Source organism: Coregonus clupeaformis, chromosome 36, assembly GCF_020615455.1.
Source record: "Coregonus clupeaformis isolate EN_2021a chromosome 36, ASM2061545v1, whole genome shotgun sequence".
Lineage (NCBI taxonomy): Eukaryota > Metazoa > Chordata > Actinopteri > Salmoniformes > Salmonidae > Coregonus > Coregonus clupeaformis.
In genome coordinates this window covers 20,874,841-20,898,536 of record NC_059227.1, presented here as the reverse complement: position 1 = coordinate 20,898,536, position 23,696 = coordinate 20,874,841, and the positions used below count along the sequence as shown (strand labels likewise).

Below are 23,696 nucleotides of genomic sequence, written 5' to 3'. Positions count from 1 at the left end.
TCCAGGAGATGACCGGATCATGGGTGACGAGCCAGGGGTGGCCGAGAACTAGCGGCTCCCGTGGAGCGGAGATGACGAAAAAAATGATGTTCTCATGGTGTATGGAGCCAACTTGTAACTTGATTACCTCTGTACGGTGCGTAATGAACCCAGTGCCCATGGGCTCACCGTCTAGCGCGTTGACTCGCAGGGGAGGTTGAATTGGGATAAGTGGAACTCCCAACTCCTCAGCAAGACCCATATCCAGAAAACTGGCAGTCGCTCCGGAATCAATAAGCCCTTCCAACCTGCGCACTTTCTCTCCGACAGATAAGGTAACTGGCACATACATTTGTTTAGATGTAATGTTCAAAACTTGAGTCTCACTCACCGGTTTGGCAGTTCCGAGGCGATATCCTGGGGTACGGTTTGGTCGTACCGGACATTGACGAACGAAATGACCCGACTGACCACAATACAGGCATAGTCCGTCTTGCCGACGTTGTTGTCTCACCGAACCTTGTAGGGGTGACCGTCCCAGTTGCATAGGTTCCTCCTCAGATTCTCTCCTCCGCTCTGTCGATTGCTTAGGACCAGTGATCGAGGGCTCCCAGACTGTGGATACCTTGTGTTGCACTATCAGATTATCAATAGAGATGGCTATTTTGATAAACTCATGTAGCGCAGTGATATCTCCTCGACAAGCCAACTCAGTCTGTACGTCTTTGCGCAGCCCTCTTCGGAAAACGGTGAGCAAAGCAGTCTCGCTCCATCCGCTACCGGCTGCTATAGTACGGAACTCTAAAGCGTAGTCGGCTACTGTGCGACGGCCCTGCTGAAGTTCGCATAGTTGGTCTCCCACACTACGCCCAGATACTGGGTGGTCGAACACCTCTTGGAACAGTCTTTTGAACTGAACTTCCGCATTCAACTCGGGGACCTCAGCTGCCCAAAGCGCAGTAGCCCAATCCAGTGCTCTTCCCGTTAGCAGAGAAATCATGAAATCTACCCTGCTACGGTCATCGGGAAACATAGTACGATTATACGACATATACAGGGACGTCTGGAGTAGAAACCCCTGACATTTGCCAGGTTTCCCGTCGTACCTTGTCGGTAGAGAAATCGGAGGTGCATGACGAGGACTAACCGTGCTCGGGGTGGTGCCTTCAGCCGCACCAGCGTTGAGTAGTTGCAGGAGTTCATCCATCCGTTTCTCCTGTATCTCCCATCGCCTCTGTAATTCCGCTGGATCCATGGTATTGGCGAGGTATTCTGTAATGAATACTCGGACAGAGTGGTAAGATCCAATCGCAGAATTGCGATGCTTTATTAGAGTACAGACAAGGGAATAGCTTAATCGTGGTCGGGCGAGCTGTGGTCAAAACCGGGCCAGGCAGAGACAGGCAGAGGTACCAAGGGAGCGGGCGTAGTCGTAGTCGAGGGCACAGGCACAGGTTCAGAGTACGGTAATCACTGGGATAGACAAGCAGAGGATTAAGCAATACGGGGAGTCAAACAACGAGGCACGGGTCGGATACACTGGTAATCAAAACAACAAACTCTCTCTCTCTCGGAACAAAACGCTTAGCAAGTCACAATGGAACAATACCTCGCACCGACTGAACTTCTGAGCACACCTTATATCCTACACTAATTACTGACAGGTGTGCTCAGAACTCAGGTGAACCAGATCGAGTCTGATGACTCCCCCTCTCAGTAGATCGGGGAAGTGTCAGACTCTGTCTAGACCCAGCCAACCCCCGATCCCTTACACCAGATTATTATACCAAGTTTTCATACGGTTTCATAAGCTTGTTGGGAAAGTGGTCAAAATGTATGTTATTTGTAAAAAAAAAATAAAAAAAAAATGATATAATGAATTTGATGCGATTGCTAAAACACCTTGATTGGTAGAAGTTATTTCTGTTCCGATTTCAGATTTGAATAGCAGAGAAGTAAACTAAGATTTGATATGCTTTAAATTTTTGTCTAACTTGTTCGGAAAGTGGTCAAAGTAGCATTTGTTTTAAAAAAGTCGAGAAAATGTAGTTGATGCGGTTACTAAAACAGCTGTATCGTTTGATTGGTTGAATATATATTTTTTCTGTTTCCAATAGCAGAGAAGTACACTAAGATTCCATACACTAATATTTTGTCTAACTTGTTGGGAAAGCGGTAAATCTAGCTGATTTGCGTTTACAGTGAAAAAACTTTTGGAAGTCACAGCTAAAAAGGGGATTTTTTAACAATGGGAGCTTTAGAATGTTGAAGAAATCCTATTTTTTTTATTTTTATTTCACCTTTATTTAACCAGGTAAACCAGTTGAGAACAAGTTCTCATTTACAACTGCGACCTGGCCAAGATAAAGCAAAGCAGTGCGATAAAAACAACAACACAGAGTTACATATGGGGTAAAACAAAACAAAACAAAGTCAAAAAAAATAAATAAAATAAATAAAAAATATTAAAGTGGTTGAGGTTTAATAAAAGCTTGATAGTTAAAAGTCACACTAATAAAACACATAACAACAACTCCTGAAACATAACATTAACTTTTATTAATTCAAGCAAACTGTTACAGTCAACAGTTACATAAGTTTTTTTTAACACAGGGTTCATTTTCCACTCTCCCACTCCCCAAACATAGAAACAGCTAATTCATACCAGCGCAGGCAAAAAAGTAGTAACAGCACAATACATTAATCAACTCAACGATATGTCTGTACAAAGAGTAAGGCAAGTAGAAGAAAGAACGAAAGAAAGAAAAGAAAGAGAAAGAAAGAAAAGGACGGTAGACATCTTCTTCAAAGGGAGCCGTGAAGGCAGATGACTCCTTCTTTCTCACCATGGCCCCGCCCCCTTGGCAGCAGAAACACAGGTAGACCAACGGCGTTATTTTATTTAAATTCTTCATAGTAACTGTTAAGGCTCTCTTCAATCTGTATCGCTGAAGTTCAGCGTTACAGAGTGATTGAAATTGAAAGGTAATATTCACGAGTTAGCGGAGACTGCATTCACAGTAAACGCAGCACCTGTCGGCGCAATTGGAAATTACCTTAAAATGTGTATTGCACAATCTGTAACGCTTCAGTGATACAGATTGAACAGAGCCCTTATTTAGTGTTCTAGAGTCAAACGAGATAAGGCTTCTCGTTAGTTGACACACAGAGAGAGGGGGAACCTGGGAAATAAGCTGCCTTCGATATTGGTTCTGTAAAGTGGTTCTTATTGGCCAGACACTACTGTAAAGTGGTTCTTGTTGGTCAGACCCCATTGGGCAAAGACGTCAATTCAACGTCTATTCCACGTTGGTTCAACGTAATTTAATTGAAATGACGTGGAAACAACGTTGATTAAACCAGTGTGTGCCCAGTGGGAAACTACTGTTAAGTGGTTCTGATTATTCTAATATCTCACCATTATCCTTCTTTAATCATACAACAACCATCACATAACATCTCATCATCACAATATTTTCCTTGTTCTAAGGTGATAAGTCAAATGCTGATAATATAAAAACAAAGAACGACTCCAATAAATCTCCTCAGCAAATAACCACAGCCGACTGATATTCAGGATGGCTACCATCCTTCAAGTAGTTCATATTGGTAACAACTGGCCCATTTAAAAACGGCATGTGTTTTTCTGTTAGAAAAGAAACTCAAAATACAGAATCCATTCACCTCCACTTTGGCCCACCAGGAGGCAGGATAGTACTAAGGACAGTAGTGTCATGCCACCTTGTTACATTAATACTGAACAGCGAGAAACAAACAGGAAATAAAAAATGAATGGTTCTTCATCAATAGTTTTTCTTTAAAAGGTTATCGAAAAGAAAAAAACAGTTTGGTTATTTTTCATTTTTGAAACAACTGTACACGAGGAGGATTTCATACAATTGGAGGATAAAGAAGGAAAAGAACATGAGAGCAACTGAACGATGTGCAGTAGTGTTGAAAAATGAGTACAAAAATCTCTTCCGACCAGAACACGTGGAACAAACAACTGACATGGAGCTTTTCATCCAAACACACATAGAAGAACAGTAATTGACAGAGAGAGAGAGAGAGAGTGAGCGAGAGAGAGAGGGGCAGAGGCAGAGAGAGGTGTAGAGTAGTGTATGAAAGGGAAGCAAAACAGGACTGACAGAGGATAGTGGTTGTAAGGATGGGGAGTATAGTTGGGCGACAGTTTTGCCCTCTGTCCCCTTCTGTTCTCCTCTCCCTCCATCTCGTTCACTCCATCCAGTCTCCCTCGTCGAACTCGGACTCGTCCTCCGAGTCGGAGTACTCGACGGCGATGCGTCGGGACAGGATGGTGGCCACGTCGTTCCCCACACGTTCGTGTTTGGCCGCCTCCTGCTCCCTCTGTTCCTCCACCTTCCTGAGCTGGATACCTGGGGGGAGGGAGGTAGAGAGGGAGAGGTCACATAAGTCCAACACTCTTTCTCTGTCCTCAACATCAAGGACAAGACAAACGGCTAGCTAGTTACCTTTAAAAGGAACACTACTTTTGATTACGGCAACCTATAAGACAGAGTGGAACAGCTTTCTTCTGTTATAAAACTGTCCAATGACCACACACATTGAGCTTCGGATGCTACCATATTACCACAATACCCAGATCTACTGGCTTATACACTGAGGCCCCACCCACCTTTCCGGATGGCCTCCAATAAGACGCTGCGTGCGTCGCTGATGGGCGGCAGGCTGGCAGAATGTTTTTTCCCACTGGAGTGAGAGGCTGGGGACCCCACGGCACCTGACAGGAACGAAGGCACGGGGGGCGGGCCCGGCGGGCAGGGGGAGGAGCTCCGTGCTCCTGGGAGAGGCAGAGGAGGAGGAGGGGGAGGGGGCAGCACTGTGCCATCTGATTGGCCAGGGCGCGGGCCCTTATCCAGGACCTGTTGGAGGCGGGCCGGGGAGGAGAGGTGGAGGGGAGGGGCCACGGGGGGAGGGGCAGGGTGTAGGACGCCAGGGGCGATCTGGAGAGGGGTGGGGGGAGGGGGGATGGCCGGGGGCTGCTGCTGGACTGGTAGAGGAGGGATAGGGGGAGGAGGGGTGCCCCGTGGGCCAGACTTGGACATGGAAGGCAAAGGGGGAGGTGGCGGGGGCAAGGGGGGAGGCGGAGGGGGAGGGGTGTTGGAGTTGAAGCCGTGCATCTGTGCTGGAGACTGGGGTCTGCTGTCTGAAAAACCTGAACTGGAGCTGAGGAGAGAGCGAGAGAGACAGAAAGAGAGAGAGAAACAAAGAGAAAGAGATACTGTTAATCGGAAGCTAACTTATAATGGGGGGGGGGCAAGAGAGAGCAAGAAATGGAAGGAAATCTAGCGGAGATAACAGGGAGTTGGAGAGTGAAGCAAGAAGGAGAAAGACATCTAGCCTTAAACTGTTGTTGTACACTCACAGTGCAACAAGCTAATTAGCTGTACTGTGTTATGTCCGACGCCATCTAGAGCCGTGTTTCACAACCCTGGTCCTCGAGTACCCCCAACAGTACACAGTTCGTTGTAGCCCTTGATAAACACACCTCAATTAACTAATTGAGGACTTGATGATTAGTTGACAAGTTGAATCAGATGTGCTTGTCCAGGGATTCAATAAAAATGTGTACTGTTGGGGGTACTCAAAGACCAGGGTTGGGAAACACTGATCTAGAGTCTATATGGCTGGGCTGACAACAAAGGTCAACACAAAGGGTGAGTGTACTGCAGGTTCTCTCTCTCTCAAGCTCTTTGAGGTAATTTCTCCTGACATGTTCTCTCTCTCTCCCCATTTCTCCCAATCTCTTCCTGTCCCTGACTAACACTTACTTGTCATGCTAAGCATTACATAACTGATGTCTAGTCATCCAAACACTGCATGCATCAAACCTATCTAGATAAATTAGTCTGACATGCATGGTCTATACAGAACTAGAGAAAAGGCAAAAGAAAGATAGAAACACAACAATAATCCGGAGAGAGAACAAAATGAGAGATGGGGAGGAAAGAGCAAAAGGAGAGATGGGGGAGAGAGGAGAGAGAGCAAAAGAGAGAGAAACTGGATAGAAACAGCAACAGTGAGAATCAATGGCACATTTCTCCTCTGCTCCAGTGTCCTTATCCCCTCTTCTCTGATCGCTCCAGAGATTGGAACAGTAAGGGCTGTGTTTGCTCTACAGGGAAAACGTCTGCCTCGGCCCTCGCTAGCCTCAGCACCTTATCGATCCCCTCCACAGCTCCCTCTGTCCTCAACTTCGATCCACTATCCCCCCTCCCCTCCCAGCCCACCCATCCATCTGTTCATCCTTCCCTCTTTTCTTCTGCCCACGCTCCAACGGAGCACAAAAGTCTGGGGATGGAAACACACCTTCAGCCGCTCGCATCCCATCATTAGAGTTAACACAATTGGCTAGAAAACAGAGCAACAGAGTAGAGAAAAGAACTGAAAACAAAAATATGAGATTTGTATGCACTTGGAGTGAAAAGCGTCCTCAGAGTCACAAAGCCAGAGAGCCAAAGAGGTGGTGGGGAGACACTCCCATGTGGTAATGCGTTCTCCGTTGTGTGGGTGTGAGTGCCTTTGTGTGCGTGTGTGTGGGTATGTGTGTCTCTGCCTCTGTGTGTGTTACCCACCTGATCATGGAGGGGGGTTTGATGTCTCCCAGAGTGTGCATGGGGGGCAGTGGTGGGGGGTCGTGGGGTCGCGTGTACATTCTGTCCCCAGGACGGTTCAGCAGCTTGTTCATTTGACTGTAGGGCAACGCTGCTAGGGAGAACGGCCCGTCCATCCCTTCCAAGTACATTGGAGCTCTGAGAGAGAGAGAGGGGGTCACAAATGCTCCATATAGAGTAGCGTTGGGGTTTAATAGCGTTCCACAGTGCTCCATATACAGAGATACAAGGATGCGCACACACACACTCACCCAGACCTGTCGTGGTAGGTGGCGGAGCCGTTAGCCTCTCTTTCTTTTAAGGCTTCCTCAGAGTCGTCCTCAGCTAGCTCCGCCCCGAGTGCCAGTTTCTGCCACTCCTTCTTCCGGTCGTGAGGCGCCCGCGGTACCTTCTCAGTCTCCAGAGTACGGTCATTTCCCCTTACCTGGAGGAGGAGGGAGGGAGGGAGGGAGGGAGGGAGGGAGGGAGGGAGGGAGGGAGGGAGGGAGGGAGGGAGGAAGATAGAGAGGGAAGAGAGGACAGAGGCAAGAGAGGGATAAACTAGAGTTTTAATCTGCACAGAACTATTAGACAGAAACACAGAACTTCATTGAAGTTTCCTATACACCTCATTTAACCAGTCATGTCTGCTTTGATCACAAGTAGGGGGAATAACTATCTGTTTATTTTACATTTAGAGAGAAAGAGAGAGAGAGAGCGAGAGAGAGAGAGAGAGAGAGAGAGAGAGAGAGAGAGAGAGAGAGAGAGAGAGAGAGAGAGAGAGAGAGAGAGAGAAAAAAGAGAGAAAAGAGATTGAATAGAGAGATTGAGGGAGAGAGAGAGAGAGAGAGAGAGAGAGAGGATTGAATAGAGAGAGAGAGAGAGGGAGAGAGAGGGAGAGAGAGGTTTGAATAGAGAGAGTGAGGGAGAGATGCATACATTTCTGTGCCAATAACTAAAAACTAAAGATCCATCATCCAGGCGGCAAGCACACATGCACACACACACACACACACTCCAGTAAAGCCTCATAAGCAAATATAATTTCCGCTCTTGGGTTTGCACAGCTGCTGTTGTCATAGCGACTCCTCTCATTTTCATTGGAGACTAAGCAATATGGTATATTTACATAGAAACAGAGTAGGATGCTCATTCTACTCACATAGGAATAGGATGCTCAGTCTACACATACAGTGCATTCGGAAAGTATTCAGACCACTTCCCTTTTTGCATATTTTGTTACGTTACAGCCTTATTCTAAAATTGATTAAATGGACAAAAAAATCTACACACAATACCCCATAATGACAAAGCAACCATATCTGCATCACTCCACCAATCAGGCCTTTATGGTACAGTGGCCAGACAGAAGCCACTCCTCAGTAAAAGGCACATGACAGCCCCCATGAGAAACAAGATGCTCTTGTCTGATGAAACCAAGATTGAACTCTGTGGCCAAAGGTGCTTCAACAAAGTACTGAGTAAAGGGTCTGAATTTTTTTTTTTCAGTTTCCCCCCCCAAAATGTCTAAAAACCTGTTTTTCTTTGTCATTATGGGGTTTGTGTGTATATTGAGTGTGTAGATTGATGAGGGGAAAAAACTATTAAATCCATTTTAGAATAATGCTGTAACGTAATGCTGTAAAAGTAAAGGGGTCTGAATACTTTCCGAATGCAGTGTATATAAACAGGACACACAGAAGGTGGCACACAAGACAGAAGAAGTTGAAGGCAGAACTTAGAGTAGGTGAGAAAGGACTGACTGAATGGGTAGAACAAGACAATGCTGACATTTACATTACAGGGTTTCTTACATGTACAGTACCACATAAAACATTGTGTGTATTTTACACCAAAGTTAAAAAAGATAAGATCCAAATAATAGTCAATTAAATGTTACTGTACTTTAGTAATTTATGCATTTTTGCCCAAACACACTACAGATTCCCTAGTTCCCATATCTACAGCACTGAGAAAGTGATGTTAGGTCTTTATAATGCATTATAGCATGTCTAAATGTTGTCCTAGGGACTAAGAGCTGCCAACACGTCACACACTGATACTGGAAGACACACGGTTTGTAATGAGATCACATACCTGCCCAGGGAGGTCTAAGTACCTATAGACCTGATCATACATGCGGGGGTCCTGCAACTACAAGAACAAAATGACAAGAGAAGCACCAGGGGCGCACAAATTAACACCACACAGCGCAATAGAACGCAACACCACTGGCTGCTGAGCGTAGCAAAAATAGGACAGCAGCAGCAGAGCATTGAAACAGATGAGGAAGCAAAACTCTGTTAAACACAAAATGACATGACACAGCTGGACTCCATGGCAGCGCAGTCAGACACAGCGATAGAGCGCAAAACATACAATTTAACATTCACCACTTACAAACCAAATGACAGAGTGGACTGGAGCGCACACACACACACGCAGCACCAAACAAACTCAAAGATAACAGAGCTGTTCAGCCATACAAAGATAATGAAGAGACAGTACAAAACAAGAATTCAACATAAAAGAAAATAGCCTATTTGAACACACAAAAAGCACAAAGCAAGCACCCCATGCACAACACAGTGCAGCCTGACACAACAAACACATGACAAAGTTGTTTAGCATTAGCACAACATGGTTAGCGCCATGGAAGGAAGGAAGCACAAGGCAGCAAAATAACAAGAGGGAGTCATCCTTCATAGAAACACCTGGCTAGCTTACCACCAACAACATCCTACACAAAGACAGTTGGTGTTTCTACTCTGTTGCTATCCAGCAGAAATCTCAACAATGTGGCCAAACACTTTAGTTAAACAAAGCATCTGCCTCAAATCATTATGCTAATTAGGCACATGTTATTGTTTTTATAATCTTAATGTAACACCTTGCTTAAACATCCTACACACAAGCATAATGAGACACTTATGATGCACTAAGATATAACAAATAGTTGTTGTGAGACAATGGTTTAGATGAATATGCAGTAAAATATCTGGAGTTGTGAGACATAGCAGGTGGAGGTCACATCGCTGGACTGGACTGTATGTGACCATACAGTGCATTCGGAAAGTATTCAGACCCCTTTACTTTTTCCACATTTTGTTACATTAGTCTTATTCTAAAATTGATTAAATCAATTGTTTTCCTCATCAATCTATACACAATACCCCATAATGACAAAGCAAAGACAGGTTTTTAGAAATGTTTGCACATAAAAAAACAAAACAGAAATACCTTATTTACATACGTTTTCAGACCCTTTGCTATGAGACTCGATATTGAGCTCAGGTGCATCCTGTTTCCATTGATCATCCTTGAGATGTTTCTACAACTTGATTGGAGTCCATTTGTGGTCAATTCAATTGATTGGACATGATTTGGAAATGCACACACCTGTCTATATAAGGTCCCACAGTTGACAGTGCATGACAGAGCAAAAACCAAGCCATGAGGTCCTATAGGGCGGCGCACAATTGGCCCAGCATCGTCCGGGTTTAGCCGGCGATCGAACATCTCTGAAGAGACTTGAAAATAGCTGTGCAGTGACGATCCCCATCCAACCTGACAGAGCTTGAGAGGATCTGCAGAGAAGAATGGGAGAAACTCCCCAAATATAGGTGTGCCAAGCTTGTAGCATCATACCCAAGACGACTCGAGGCTGTAATCGCTGCCAAAGGTGTTTCAACAAAGTACTGAGTAAAGGCTCTGAACACTTATGTATGTAAATGTGATATTTCAGTTTTGTATTTTTAATAGATTTGCACAAATTTCTAAAAACCTGTTTTTGCTTTGTCATTATGGGGTATTTTGTGTGTATATTGATGAGGGGAAAAAACTATTTAATCCATTTTAGAATAAGGCTGTAAAGTAACAAAATGTGGAAAAAGTCAAGGGGTCTGAACACTTTCCCAATGCACTGTATGTACTGTAGAATTAATAACACACGCACGCACAAAAAATTGCTTGATCGATTGTTGATCAATCAACATTCCTGTTAGTAAGTACAGTTTAACTCTAATCTAACTCATGCAGAGAACTCATGTTGTGTCGTCATACTGAACAAAAATATAAATGTGCAGCCATGGGTGGGCCTTGGAGGGCATAGGCCCACCCACTTGGCAGCCAGGCCCTGCCAATCAGAATATATTTTTTCCCCACAAAATGACTTTATTACAGACAAAAATATTCCTCAGCACCCCCCCTCAGACGACCCCGCAGGTGAAGAAGCCGGATGTGAATGTCCTGGGCTGGCGTGGTTTCACGTGGTCTGCGGTTATGAGGCCAGTTGGACATACTGTCAAATTCTCTCAAACGACGTTGGAGGCAGCTTATGGTAGAGAAATTAACATTAAATTCTCTGGCAACAGCTCTGGTGGACATTCCTGCAGTCAGCATGCCAATTGCACACTCCCTAAAAACTTGAGACATCTGTGGCAATGTGTTGTGTGACAAAACTGCACATTTAAAGTGGTATTTTATTGTCCCCAACACAATTTCCCCCAGTGTAATGATCATGTTGTTTAATCAGCTTCTTGTTATGCCACACCTGTCAGGTGGATGGATTATCTTGGCAAATGAGAAATGCTCACTAACAGGGATGGAAACAAATTTGAGCACAAAATATACATGTTGCGTTCATATTTTTGTTCAGTGTAGTTTGTTTCTGTGACACATGCTCATTTGTGTGACAGACAATCAGGTGGGCGTGTGACACAACGTCGGGTTGTGATTTGACGAGACATGTATTGGGCCGGTGTCAGCCTCGTTGTGTTTGGCTAATTGTAGTTGACCCCGCCCCCACCCTGTCCCTGTGGTGCCCAGGGTAGTCAGTAGTCACACAGCAGAGAGAAGGAAACATAATGAATCCTAAAAGTAATGCACATTGATTAGCCACGATTAATCAGAGGCCATTATGCTGATGTTATAAATGTGGCTGATGTCAGGGCCCTGTATGACTAACTCATGCAGTCCTCCTTCATCTGAATGTGGCAGTGGCACAGGAGTGTGTGTGTGTGTATATACAGTGTGTGTGAGTGTGTGTGTGTAATGTGACAGGCTTAGCATAATGCCACCCCCAGCGGTCTCTCTACTCCCCTGTGGAGGTCCTAACCCAGCCTGGGCGTGGGAAGGAGGGGAGCTATGGTCCCCTTTACAGCCTGGTACAGTTACCTAATCATCATTAGGTCATTAGCATGGAGACTGTATACTAAGTACATTGTAGAAAATACCTACTTGTAAAGTACAGGTAGTGAAGTACAGTGAGAAATATGTGATTAAGACCAAGCTCTGACATCAGATCACAACCATCCTGGCAGTTAGTGGAAACCCAAAGAAACCCAAAGAGTGGAGGGAGGGGTCTGTGTTAGTGGGCACCACACAGTGGTCCCGGGTGCAGGTGAGGGACGAGGGCGGCAGGTTAACCCAAAAGGTTACAATCCCTGTGATATAAGCAGAATCCAACTAGCGGCCAGCCAGTGATCATCTCAGGTGCACCTCGTAGTTAGGGAGGTAATTAGCAAGGGTTTCCTGGTAAGTAGCAGGGGTTTGAAGCAGAATTAGTGGGGATCTAATGCACTGCCGTGAGGAACGGCAAAGGCAAAAGGAGAGGGGTAGATAGAGGGGCAGCAGGCTAACCTGAGGGTCCCAGGACGGGGTCTGAGGGGTGAGGGGCGGGGCAGTCTTACCTCTGGGGGGGCGAGGAGGGGAGGGGGTTCAGAGGGGACTCTGATAAGGCCTGCCGGCCACACATGAAAAGGCAATTCCATCTGCACAGAGTCAGAGACAACAGAGACAGAGGAGAGGACGAAGGGAAAGAGAGAGGGAGGTAGGGAAGAGTGGGAGGTAGGGAAGAGAGGGATACTAGCTAAGGCATGAGAGGTTTCAGGTGTCTAGATGTATTAGAAAGGGGCAGTAATCCTTCATAAGAATATATACAGCAGGTACATATACTTCCCTATGTCAAATATAACTGTCCTGTGCCCTAGTAGCTCCAGAAACAACACACATAGCTATAGCGTAGCCCCTTGTCCAAGATTACATCCCCATGTAGCCTATCTGTATGTGTTTGCCAGACAGTGTAACACGCAGTGATGTGTGCATTAGCTGTGGCCATCGCTGCTTATTGACAGTGTGTCTGTCTCTCCATCTTACTGCATCTGCTTTCAGTCTCTGGCCAGCTCAGCACGGCAATACAATGTAGGGTTGCTATGGCAACCCCAATGAGGGGTTGGGGGGTTGGAGCATGGGGTGGGGAACCTGACCGGTAACACTGTGTTTGAGGGCAGTAATGGAAAAAAGTTCCCTGATATCCTCAAAGATGTTCTAGAGATGCTTGTACACTATCTCTATCACACACACCTCTACTTGAGAGGCATATTAAGCTGATGTAGCTGCATTATTCAATGAGCTCAACAAGCGAGTGTAAGTCTTATAATGAGTCATGGACACACACTCAACCTGACGACACCCTATCTATCTATCTATCTATCTATCTACAGTGCCTTGCAAAAGTATTCATCCCCCTTGGAGTTTTTCCTATTTTGTTGCATTACAACCTGTAATTGAAATGGATTTTTATTTGGATTTCATGTAATGAACATACACAAAATAGTCCAAATTGGTGAAGTTAAATGAAAAAAATTACTTATTTCAAAGAATTCTAAAATATAAATAACAGAAAAGTGGTGCGTGCATATGTATTCACCCCCTTTGCTATGAAGCCCGTAAATAAGATCTGGTGCAACCAATTACCTTCAGAAGTCACATAATTAGTTAAATAAAGTCCACCTGTGTGCAATCTAAGTGTCACATGATCTGTCACATGATCTCAGTATATATACACCTGTTCTGAAAGGCCCCAGAGTCCGCAACACCACTAAGTAAGGGGCACCAACAAGCAAGCGGCACCATGAAGACCAAGGAGCTCTCCAAACAGGTCAGGGACAAAGTTGTGGAGAAGTACAGATCAGGGTTGGGTTATAAAAAAAAAATCTGAAACTTTGAACATCCCACGGAGCACCATTAAATCCATTATAAAAAAATGCTAAGAATATGGCACCACAACAAACCTGCCAAGAGAGGGCCGCCCACCAAAACTCACAGACCAGGCAAGGAGGGCATTAATCAGAGAGGCAACAAAGAGACCAAAGATAACCCTGAAGGAGCTGCAAAGCTCCACAGCGGAGATTGGAGTATCTGTCCATAGGACCACTTTAAGCCGTACACTCCACAGAGTGGGGCTTTACGGAAGAGTGGCCAGAAAAAAGCCATTGCTTCAAGAAAAAAATAAGCAAACATGTTTGGTGTTCGCCAAAAGGCATGTGGAAGACTCCCCAAACATATGGAAGAAGGTACTCTGGTCAGATGAGACTAAAATTGAGCTTTTTGGCCATCAAGGAAAACACTATGTCTGGCGCAAACCCAACACCTCTCATCACCCCGAGAACACCATCCGATGTTTTTCATCGGCAGGGACTGGAAAACTGGTCAGAATTGAAGGAATGATGGATGGCGCTAAATACAGGGAAATTCTTGAGGGAAACCTGTTTCAGTCTTCCAGAGATTTGAGACTGGGACGGAGGTTCACCTTCCAGCAGGACAATGACCCTAAGGATACTGCTAAAGCAACACTCGAGTGGTTTAAGGGGAAACATTTAAATGTATTGGAATTGCCTAGTTAAAGCCCAGACCTCAATCCAATTGAGAATCTCTGGTATGACTTAAAGATTGCTGTACACCAGCGGAACCCATCCAACTTGAAGGAGCTGGAGCAGTTTTGCCTTGAAGAATGGGCAAAAATCCCAGTGGCTAGATGTAACAAGCTTATAGAGACATACCCCAAGAGACTTGCAGCTGTAATTGCTGCAAAAGGTGTCCCTACAAAGTATTGAGTCTCTCTCTCTCTCTCTCTCTCTCTCTCTCTCTCTCTCTCTCTCTCTCTCTCTCTCTCTCTCTCTCTCTCTCTCTCTCTCTCTCTCTCTCTCTCTCTCTCTCTCAATTCAATTCAATTTCAATTTAAGGGCTTTATTGGCATGGGAAACGTGTGTTAACATTGCCAAAGCAAGTGAAGTAGATAGTAAACAAAAGTGAAATAAACAATAAATATTAACAGTAAACATTACACTCAGAAGTTTCAAAAGAATAAAGACATTTCAAATGTCATATTATGTATATATACTGTGTTGTAACAATGTGCAAATAGTTAAAGTACAAATGGGAAAATAAATCAACATAAATATGGGTTGTATTTACAATGGTGTTTGTTCTTCACTGGTTGCCCTTTTCTTGTGGCAACAGGTCACAAATCTTGCAGCTGTGATGGCACACTGTGGTTTTTCACCCAGTAGATAAGGGAGTCTATCAAAATTGGGTTTGTTTTCAAATTCTTTGTGGATCGCTGTAATCTGAGGGAAATATGTGTCTCTAATATGGTCATACATTTGGCAGGAGGTTAGGAAGTGCAGCTCAGTTTCCACCTCATTTTGTGGGCAGTGTGCACATAGCCTGTCTTCTCTTGAGAGCCAGGTCTGCCTATGGCGGCCTTTCTCAATAGCAAGGCTCTCTCTCTCTCTCTCTCTCTCTCTCTCTCTCTCTCTCTCTCTCTCTCTCTCTCTCTCTCTCTCTCTCTCTCTCTCTCTCTCTCTCTCTCTCTCTCTCTCTCTCTCGCTCTCTCTCTCTCTCTCTCTCTCTCTCTCTTCTTCTTAACTCACTATCCTGTAGTTGAATGGCTGTATCTCATGATGTGTCTGAACCCAAACCAGAACTGTGTGTAAAGTCCAGTAATCCTCCCTCCCTGGGCTCAGTGGGCTGCCATCCTAGCTCTTTGTACGTGGTCTGCACTCTGTACTATAATGGCTGCCAGTGTATTGTGGTGCAGGGGAAATTAATAGGGCTTTATAACCCCACTGAGTTAGGTCTTTTATGAGACTGGGATCTGGCCTCAACTCCCCACCATCCCAACTCAATACTCTGTCTACACCAAAAAAGTCCTATTAAATACTGTTCTAGCTATATATTGTTCTGTGAAATATTTCTGTATACAATTTCTGTATTCCCAGTCCTTCTCTAAACACACTGTGGTGTGACTGTTACTGTCCCCTGTTCCCTGACTGTGTCTTGTGACTGAACCATTCATCACCACCACAAAAACCCAAACCTCAATTTTTATATCCCCAAACCTCTCTAGCAGGGTTCCCTCTGGAAGCTCCCTCCTCATTGGTTGGTTGTGCTCGAAAATCTAACCACGTTGGGCTCTGATTGGATGGTTATGGTGAAGAGAGGGCTATAGCCCACCTATCAAGCGTGGAGAGACAAGCTGGTGCTGAGTAGCATCGTAGGGAGCCCCTGTGGCTAGCCGCGGGAGACCCCTCCATCTGCACAGGAGCTGACTGCTCTGTAATTTAGGGACTGTGGGGGGAGAGGGAAGGAGGAGATCTCGGAGGACACACAAACACTCCCTCATGATTGTGTGTGTGTGTGTGTTCACTATGAGTGTCTGTAAATCTCACTGAGTATACACAGTGTTCTCCCTCATGAGAGCAATTGTGTGTACGGTATGTGGGTGTATGCATATGTGTGTGTGTACAGTTTGAGTGTCTCTAAGGACAAACAAAGGCTCCCTCATGAGGTGCGAGGGCAGAGAGAGGGCAGATCCAAACATTAATTAGAGTAAATAACTAGACAACAGAGAACCACTCTGTATCCTTCCCTCCCTAATGCTCAACTATTACAGAGATACATAGTTAATGGATCCGTGTGTGTGTGTGTGAGTGTGTAGAGTATGCTATTGGGTCGATATACTGAAGTCACTCTGTATCTCAGTGATTTATGCTCACCCCATCTTTCTCCACCCCACTGACCCATATTGACCAGTGTGTTTCTGTGTTTGTGTGTGTGTGTTTGTATGAATCGCTGACCACAGACTACAGTGTTCTCATTCATTTCACTGTCTCCTTCGCCACATACAGTACCAGTCAAAAGTTTGGACACACCTACTCATTCAAGGGTTTTTCTTTATTTGTACTATTTTCTACATTGTAGAATAATAGTGAAGACATCAAAACTATGAAATAACACATATGGAATCATGTAGTAACCAAAAAAGTGTTAATCAAATCAAAATATATTTTTATTTTTTTATTCTTCAAAGTAGCCACCCTTTGCCTTGATGACAGCTTTGCACACTCTTGGCATTCTCTCAACCAGCTTCATGAGGAATGCTTTTCCAAAAGTCTTGAAGGAGTTCCCACATATGCTGAGCACTTGTTGGCTGCTTTTCCTTCACTCTGCAGTCCAACTCATCCCAAACCATCTCAATTGGGTTGAGGTCAGGTGATTGTGAAGGCCAGGTCATCTGATGCAGCACTCCATCACTCTCCTTGGTCAAATAGTCCTTACACAGCCTGGAGGTGTGTTTTGGGTCATTGTCCTGTTGAAAAACAAATGATAGTCCCACTAAGCGCAAACCAGATGGGATGGTGTATCGCTGCAGAATGCTGTGGTAGCCATGCTGGTTAAGTGTGCCTTGAATTCTAAATAAATCACAGACGGTGTGTGGGTGCTTTGCTGGTGACACTATTACACCTCCTCCTCCATGCTTCACGGTGGGAACCACACATATGGAGATCATCCGTTCGCCTACTCTGCGTCTCACAAAGACACGGCGGTTGGAACCAAAAATCTCAAATTTGGACTCATCAGACCAAAGGACAGATTTTCACCAGTCTAATGTCCATTGCTCGTGTTTCTTGGTCCAAGCAAGTCTCTTCATCTTATTGGTGTACTTTAGTAGTGGTTTCTTTGCAGCAATTCGACCATGAAGGCCTGAATCACGCAGTCTCCTCTGAACAGTTGATGTTGAGATGTGTCTGTTACTTGAACTCCGTGAATATTTTATTTGGGCTGCAATCTGAGGTGCAGTTAACTCTAATGAACTTATCCTCTGCAGCAGAGGTAACTCTGGGTCTTCCTTTCCTGTGGCGGTCCTCATGAGAGCCAGTTTCATCATAGCGCTTCATGGTTTTTGCGACTGCACTTGAAGAAACGTTCAAAGTTCTTCAACTTTTCCGGATTGCCTGACCTTCATTTCTTAAAGTAATGATGGACTGTCATTTCTCTTTGCTTATTTTAGCTGTTCTTGCCATAATATGGACTTTTACCAAATAGGGCTATCTGCTGTATACCACCCCTACCTTGTCACAACACAACTGATTGGCTCAAACGCATTAAGAAGGAAAGAAATTCCACAAATTAAGTTTTAACAAGGCACACCTGTTAATTGAAATGCATTCCAGGTGACTACCTCATGAAGCTGGTTGAGAGAATGCCAAGAGTGTGCAAAGCTGTCATTGAGGGAAAGGGTGGCTACTTTGAAGAATCTCAAATCTCAAATATATTCTGATTTGTTTAACACTTTTTTGGTTACTACATGATTCCATATGTGTTATTTCATAGTTTTGATGTCTTCACTATTATTCTACAATGTAGAAAATAGTAAAAATAAAGAAAAACCCTTGAATGAGTAGGTGTGTCCAATTGTTTGACTGGTACTATATATGGTCTGTAGTTCTAGATGCTAATAATAGAGGCAATTCTGACCCAAGAACAGTTCCAATATTGAGCTCATAATGGCTGAGATTAAGGCTATAATAGGGAGAGCTGATCTGAAATGAGTTAGGGTCCAGAAGCTACTTGGTGACACAGCACCTCAGCTAAGTACCAATGGCCAAACAACACCACGCTGAATCCTCCAATAAGTAGACAGGATGCTGGTGATGGCCCGGCCCACTGGCCAATGGCAGCCCTTCCTTACCTTCTGTTTCCTCTTCTCTTTCCTCTTGTCCTCTGTGTCTTGCAGCATCTTCTCTCTCCACAGGTCAAAGAAGTAGGAGGGGTTGGTGTAGAACTTCAGCCCCTCCTTACCATCATCCCTGTAGGAGCAGTAGGAAACCAGAGTTACCCCTAGACACTGATTTAAGGTCAGTTTGCTGATCTGCGCCTATGGGTGACTGCTACTCGGAGCGTTGCAAACCAGAGAAGGCTGATGAGGGTCAAGTTTGACCTCTCTCTTTTTATCTTTTAATTTGTCTTTTTATTTCATCCTAACTTCACCCATGACCAGGAATAATACAACTGGAAGGAGGCAATCATCACTTCAAAACCACCTGTGACGAGGGAATCCATTACAGGGTTACATAACCCATAATGCACCTCTTAATGTGTGTGACAGGGCAACAGCAGCTGGATCTGAAGAATAACAGCCTGAGGTGACAGACAGCCCCCTGGTGAGAAGTTCAGGAGCGAGAGAGAAAGAAAAGAAGAAAGGGGGGGCATGGAATGAAAGAGAGGACAGAAACTCAAAAAGTGGTCCAGGAGTCCTTCAGAAGTGGTCAGAGAGCATGCTGGGTAAAGGGGTCTGTCTGTATGCAGTCCATAGTGATATCTACAGCTGCTTCTCAGTATAGACTAGCTCAACAGCCGACGTCTATCCTAGAGAAGAAACAGACACTGAGCCATACAGCTATTAAACCCACACTATTAAACTGAGAACCCAGAAAAATAAAAGGCCCGGACTGCTGGCTGGGGTTTCATTATGGATTATTTATCTCCAGCTGACTCTCTCTCTCTCTCTCGCCTGCAACCTGAGCTAACAGCCAAGACAGACAGAGTGTGAAGAGACACAAAAATATTGATAAGGATACACACACATTCACACGTCTGCAGGGGAGTGTACACACACACGTGCACGCACACACGCACACACACAAACGGAGAACCAAGCAAGCAAGCATGAACACAGTATAAAGATCCACCAGGCAGAGTTTTCCCTCTCAGGTCAAAGCTGCTATTGGCCTGGTAGTATTTGCTTGGTGTGATCAATAATGCAGTGGTTGCATCAGTAGTGTTATCACACACAGACACATAGACAGACTAAGATTCTAACCAATGGGGCGTGATATTGAAGAGGTTCTTACCAATGACATCATGGTATGTTTATAGGCTATGGGCTGTTCAGGTGCTGACTAATAAGGTGTCAGGTTGCAATAACACTACCCAATCTGGAGAGAGGTTGCTGTGATGCTAACCTGTAGGGTGTGAGGATGTTGAGGGGTGGTGGCTGCTCGCAGAGGTCAAACGTCTCCTGCAGGGGGATGGGCAGCGACTGTCGGGAAAACAGCTGCTGGTCCTGGATGGTGGAGCTCCTAAACGCCTTCCTCATAGTAATGTCCTGGAGAGATACTGGAGAGAGAGAGAGAGAAAGAGAGAGATACTATTTGCACATTGTTACAACACTGTATATATACATAATATGACATTTGAAATGTCTTAATTCTTTTGGAACTTCTGAGTGTAATGTTTACTGTTAATATGTATTGTTTATTTCACTTTTGTTTACTATCTACTTCACTTGCTTTGGCAATGTTAACATACGTTTCCCATGCCAATAAAGCCCTTAAATTGAAATTGAATTGCGAGAGAGAGAGAGAGAGAGAGAGAGAGAGAGAGAGAGAGAGAGAGAGAGAGAGAGAGAGAGAGAGAGAGAGAGAGAGAGAGAGAGAGAGAGAGAGAGAGAGAGAGAGAGAGAGAGAGAGCGAGAGAGAGTCATGCAGAAGAACAGCTCCTGACTTTTTATAACTTTTTGGTTGTTAAAGGTGAGATGAACACGATTAGAAAAACATATATAAGTTATCAAATTGTACAACTGAAGATCAACACAAGAGGAAAAGATTGACAGAGTGTGAGTTAAAAGAGCGATCTTAAAGTGGAACTGACAGCATTTTAGCAACATGAAATCTTATTGAAATCTGTTCACATACTGTACACCCCCAGGAAGAATATTACACTTTTTAAAAAAAATCTGACAAGCGAGCACTTAAATACGGTCATTTTCACATTTTCATAAATTCTTAGAATGTTTGGGAATTACATATACTAAAGCATTTGTGAAAATTATATAGCAATATAGAGTGGGAAAGCGGCCTTGAGTTTGGACAATTACAGTTTTTCTCAGTCGCTTTGGTGCATTTCTTAGATCAAAAGTGCAATTCTTGATACTACTTGTACAAATTCCAAATCATCTAGTCACTTGTGCACATCATTAAAGCAATTTCTTATTCCTTTGAACAAATTGCAATTGCTTTTGTACATATTGCAATTGATAATGTACAAGTGTCAGCTTTTTTCCACATTTTCAATTGCTCATGTCATGTTGATCAAAATATAGTAGATGGTTCTCTGTTGAATAGTCTTACCCCTCAAAACATCTAGGCATTAGTTCCTTGCATAAGCCATTACATGCAAAATTGTTGAACTATTTGTCATAAACTGTCAAGCATAGTTTTACACATTTCTATTAGACCTTTTGTACAAAAACGTAAATTGCTGAATCGTGCAGGTGAAATTAACCCTCACTCATGAAGGAATGTAAAGTGTTAGTTCAACCAACAATCAACCAGTTGTCTAAATTGCTCAAAGGTGCATCTCATGAAGAATCAATTGGCAAGCATATATAGACAGACCACAACACAGAGTTGCAATTTTCCAATAATGGATGGACCAGGAAACGAACAGGGTCAACAGCCAAGAGGAGGAAGAAGAGGAGCAAGGATGCGTGGTGGAAGGCAAAACAGAGGAAGAGGCAGAAGAGGACATAGGCGCATATCTGATGACATAAGGGCCACTATTGTAGACCATGTTGTCAATCATGGCCTTACAATGGCTGAGGCGGGTCGAAGGGTGCAGCCGAATATTGGGAGATCAACCGTGTCCTCAATAGTACAAACGTTTAGAAGAGAGAACAGGTATGTCCACCAATGTACAGTGCACTGTTACTGTATATAAGCAGTATACTGTATACTTCCTACAATGCTTCATATTACAGTAGTCCACTTGTAATTCACAGCATACAGAAATATACTCTATACAGATACATACTGCACCTTACATGCACCCACCTGTATGTTTTACAGTAAAATGTGTGTTCGCATAGTTTTTGTCTATGTGAAAGTGTGCGATGCATCACTGCATTTTTCCACACATAGGACTGCAAGATTACCTCAAACCGGTGGCAGAGGACGCCTTTTCACACCTCAACAGGAGGAGGCTATTTGCACCATGGTCCGAGCAAACAATGCCATGAGACTCAGGGAAATACAAAGGACCATTATAGAAGACAACGATGTCTTTGAAAACATCCATACGGTTAGCATCTCAACCATCGAAGGGTGCTGCATAGAAACCAGATGAGTATGAAACAGCTGTACCGTGTACCATTCCAAAGGAATGAGGACAGAGTTAAGGAGCTACGGTACCAGTATGTACAGGTAAAACATATATCTATGTAACTACTTTACAGCAACATTTTATAGTGTTACATAGTACAGTAAGCATAAACTGCACACATTTCCATTGCTGTGGAAGGAACATGCAATATATGTACATTTTATGTCACTCTTCCTTACCAAAACAAATTCAACTGTGTGTTCTGGGATATAGCGTATAATGGAGTTGGAATCAAGTGAACCCTCTCACAACTTTGTATACGTGGATGAGGCTGGCTTCAACCTGACCAAATGCAGAAGGCGGGGTCGGAATATCATCGGTCACAGAGCTACTGTGGATTTGCCAGGCCAACAGGGAGGAAATATCACCATGTGTGCTGCTATTTCGGAGCATGGTGTCCTAACCCATATCCCCCTTTTAGGGCCATACAACACCCAGCATCTACTCAACTTTTTAGAGACTCTCTACAGGGCTCTCATCCCTGATGATGAGAGGGGTCTGTTTAGAGAGGATTTGCCAAAGTATGTGGTCATTTATGATAATGTGAGTTTCCATCGATCAAACATCATAAGGCAATGGTTTGTGACCCACCCGAGGATGCTCATAGAATTCCTCCCACCTTATTCACCATTCCTTAACCCAATTGAGGAGTTCTTTTCAGCATGGAGGTGGAAGGTGTACGATCGTCAGCCACACACACAGATGACCCTGCTGGCTGCAATGGATGCAGCATGTGAGGACACCACAGTAGACGCCTGCAGAGGATGGATAAGGCATTCCAAAAGATTCTTTCCACGTTGCATTGGAAGGGAAAATATCCGGTGTGATGTGGATGAGAATATGTGGGCTGACAGACAGGAACGTCTGGATGTGTAGAGACAGCACTAGAACAGTGCTGTGGGCAAAGTTGTGCCTTAGGGGTGGTTTCCTGTGTTTCTTTCTAATTTAGTTTTTTTTCCTTTGTGCCCCTTGGGTTGTCCAGTCTCTTTCAATCAATAACCCACATACAGTAATATGTAAATAGTACTGTTGAAATTGATATATGCCATAGAAGTGCAGCCTTGTGCATTTTCAATACAGTAACTGTCATCCAAACTGTAGCCTAAGTTTACATCAGGTAATACTGTCAAAGTACACAGTTCCATTGACAACATGCCTAAACATTTTGACAACCTTGTTCGTGAACAATGACTCAATGACTTATCATTCTGATGACACTGACATGATCATTGGCATGAATATTTACTTTTGAGAGATGTACTAAGGATTTTTAGTGACTGACTAGCTTTAGAAACATATCTATTGTATATTGCAGTTTGTACAAATTGTTCTGAGAAATGCACTTATTATTTTGCACATGTTAGGGATGATGTGAAAAATGCACCAAAGCGACTGAGAAAAACTGTAATAGACACTGCAGTAAATAAAACCTAATAAAAACATCTGTCTCGTCCAGGACCAGAGTCTACGCAGACCGGTGTGCCATAGCCAATCAAAGCTACAGTCTGCCTTTATGCAAACAAGCCATTTGCCACACAGGGCTGCCATCATTTACTTTGAACTGGACTGTGTGTCTACAGTCGTGGTCAAAGGTTTTGAGAATGACACAAGTATTGGTCTTCACAAAGTTTGCTGCTTCAGTGTTATGAGATATTTTTGTCAGATGTTACTATGGTATACTGAAGTATAATTACAAGCATTCCATGAGTGTCAAAGGCATTTATTGACAATTACATTAAGTTTATGCAAAGAGTCAATATTTGCAGTGTTGACCCTTCTTTTTCAAGACCTCTGCAA

At 44.0% G+C, this 23,696-nt stretch overlaps 1 protein-coding gene across 3 annotated transcripts in view; it reads right to left on the bottom strand.

Annotated features, from left to right (window-relative positions):
- Positions 1–2,513: 2,513 nt before the first annotated feature.
- LOC121552364 (wiskott-Aldrich syndrome protein family member 1) overlaps positions 2,514–23,696 on the bottom strand; it is a 160,734-nt gene continuing 139,551 nt past the window's right edge. The window contains exons 5-12 of one of the 3 annotated variants that reach the window (XM_045211303.1): positions 19,703–19,856; positions 18,430–18,547; positions 12,305–12,385; positions 8,712–8,768; positions 6,887–7,059; positions 6,597–6,773; positions 4,637–5,187; positions 2,514–4,376 (exon numbers count right to left, since the gene is read on the bottom strand). In XM_045211303.1, coding sequence (XP_045067238.1) covers positions 4,216–4,376; positions 4,637–5,187; positions 6,597–6,773; positions 6,887–7,059; positions 8,712–8,768; positions 12,305–12,385; positions 18,430–18,547; positions 19,703–19,856 — 1,472 coding nt within the window. In that variant the 3' untranslated portion in view covers positions 2,514–4,215. The remainder of the gene's footprint in view (positions 4,377–4,636; positions 5,188–6,596; positions 6,774–6,886; positions 7,060–8,711; positions 8,769–12,304; positions 12,386–18,429; positions 18,548–19,702; positions 19,857–23,696) is intronic. The other 2 variants (XM_045211304.1, XM_041865245.1) reach the window with 2 other exon arrangements.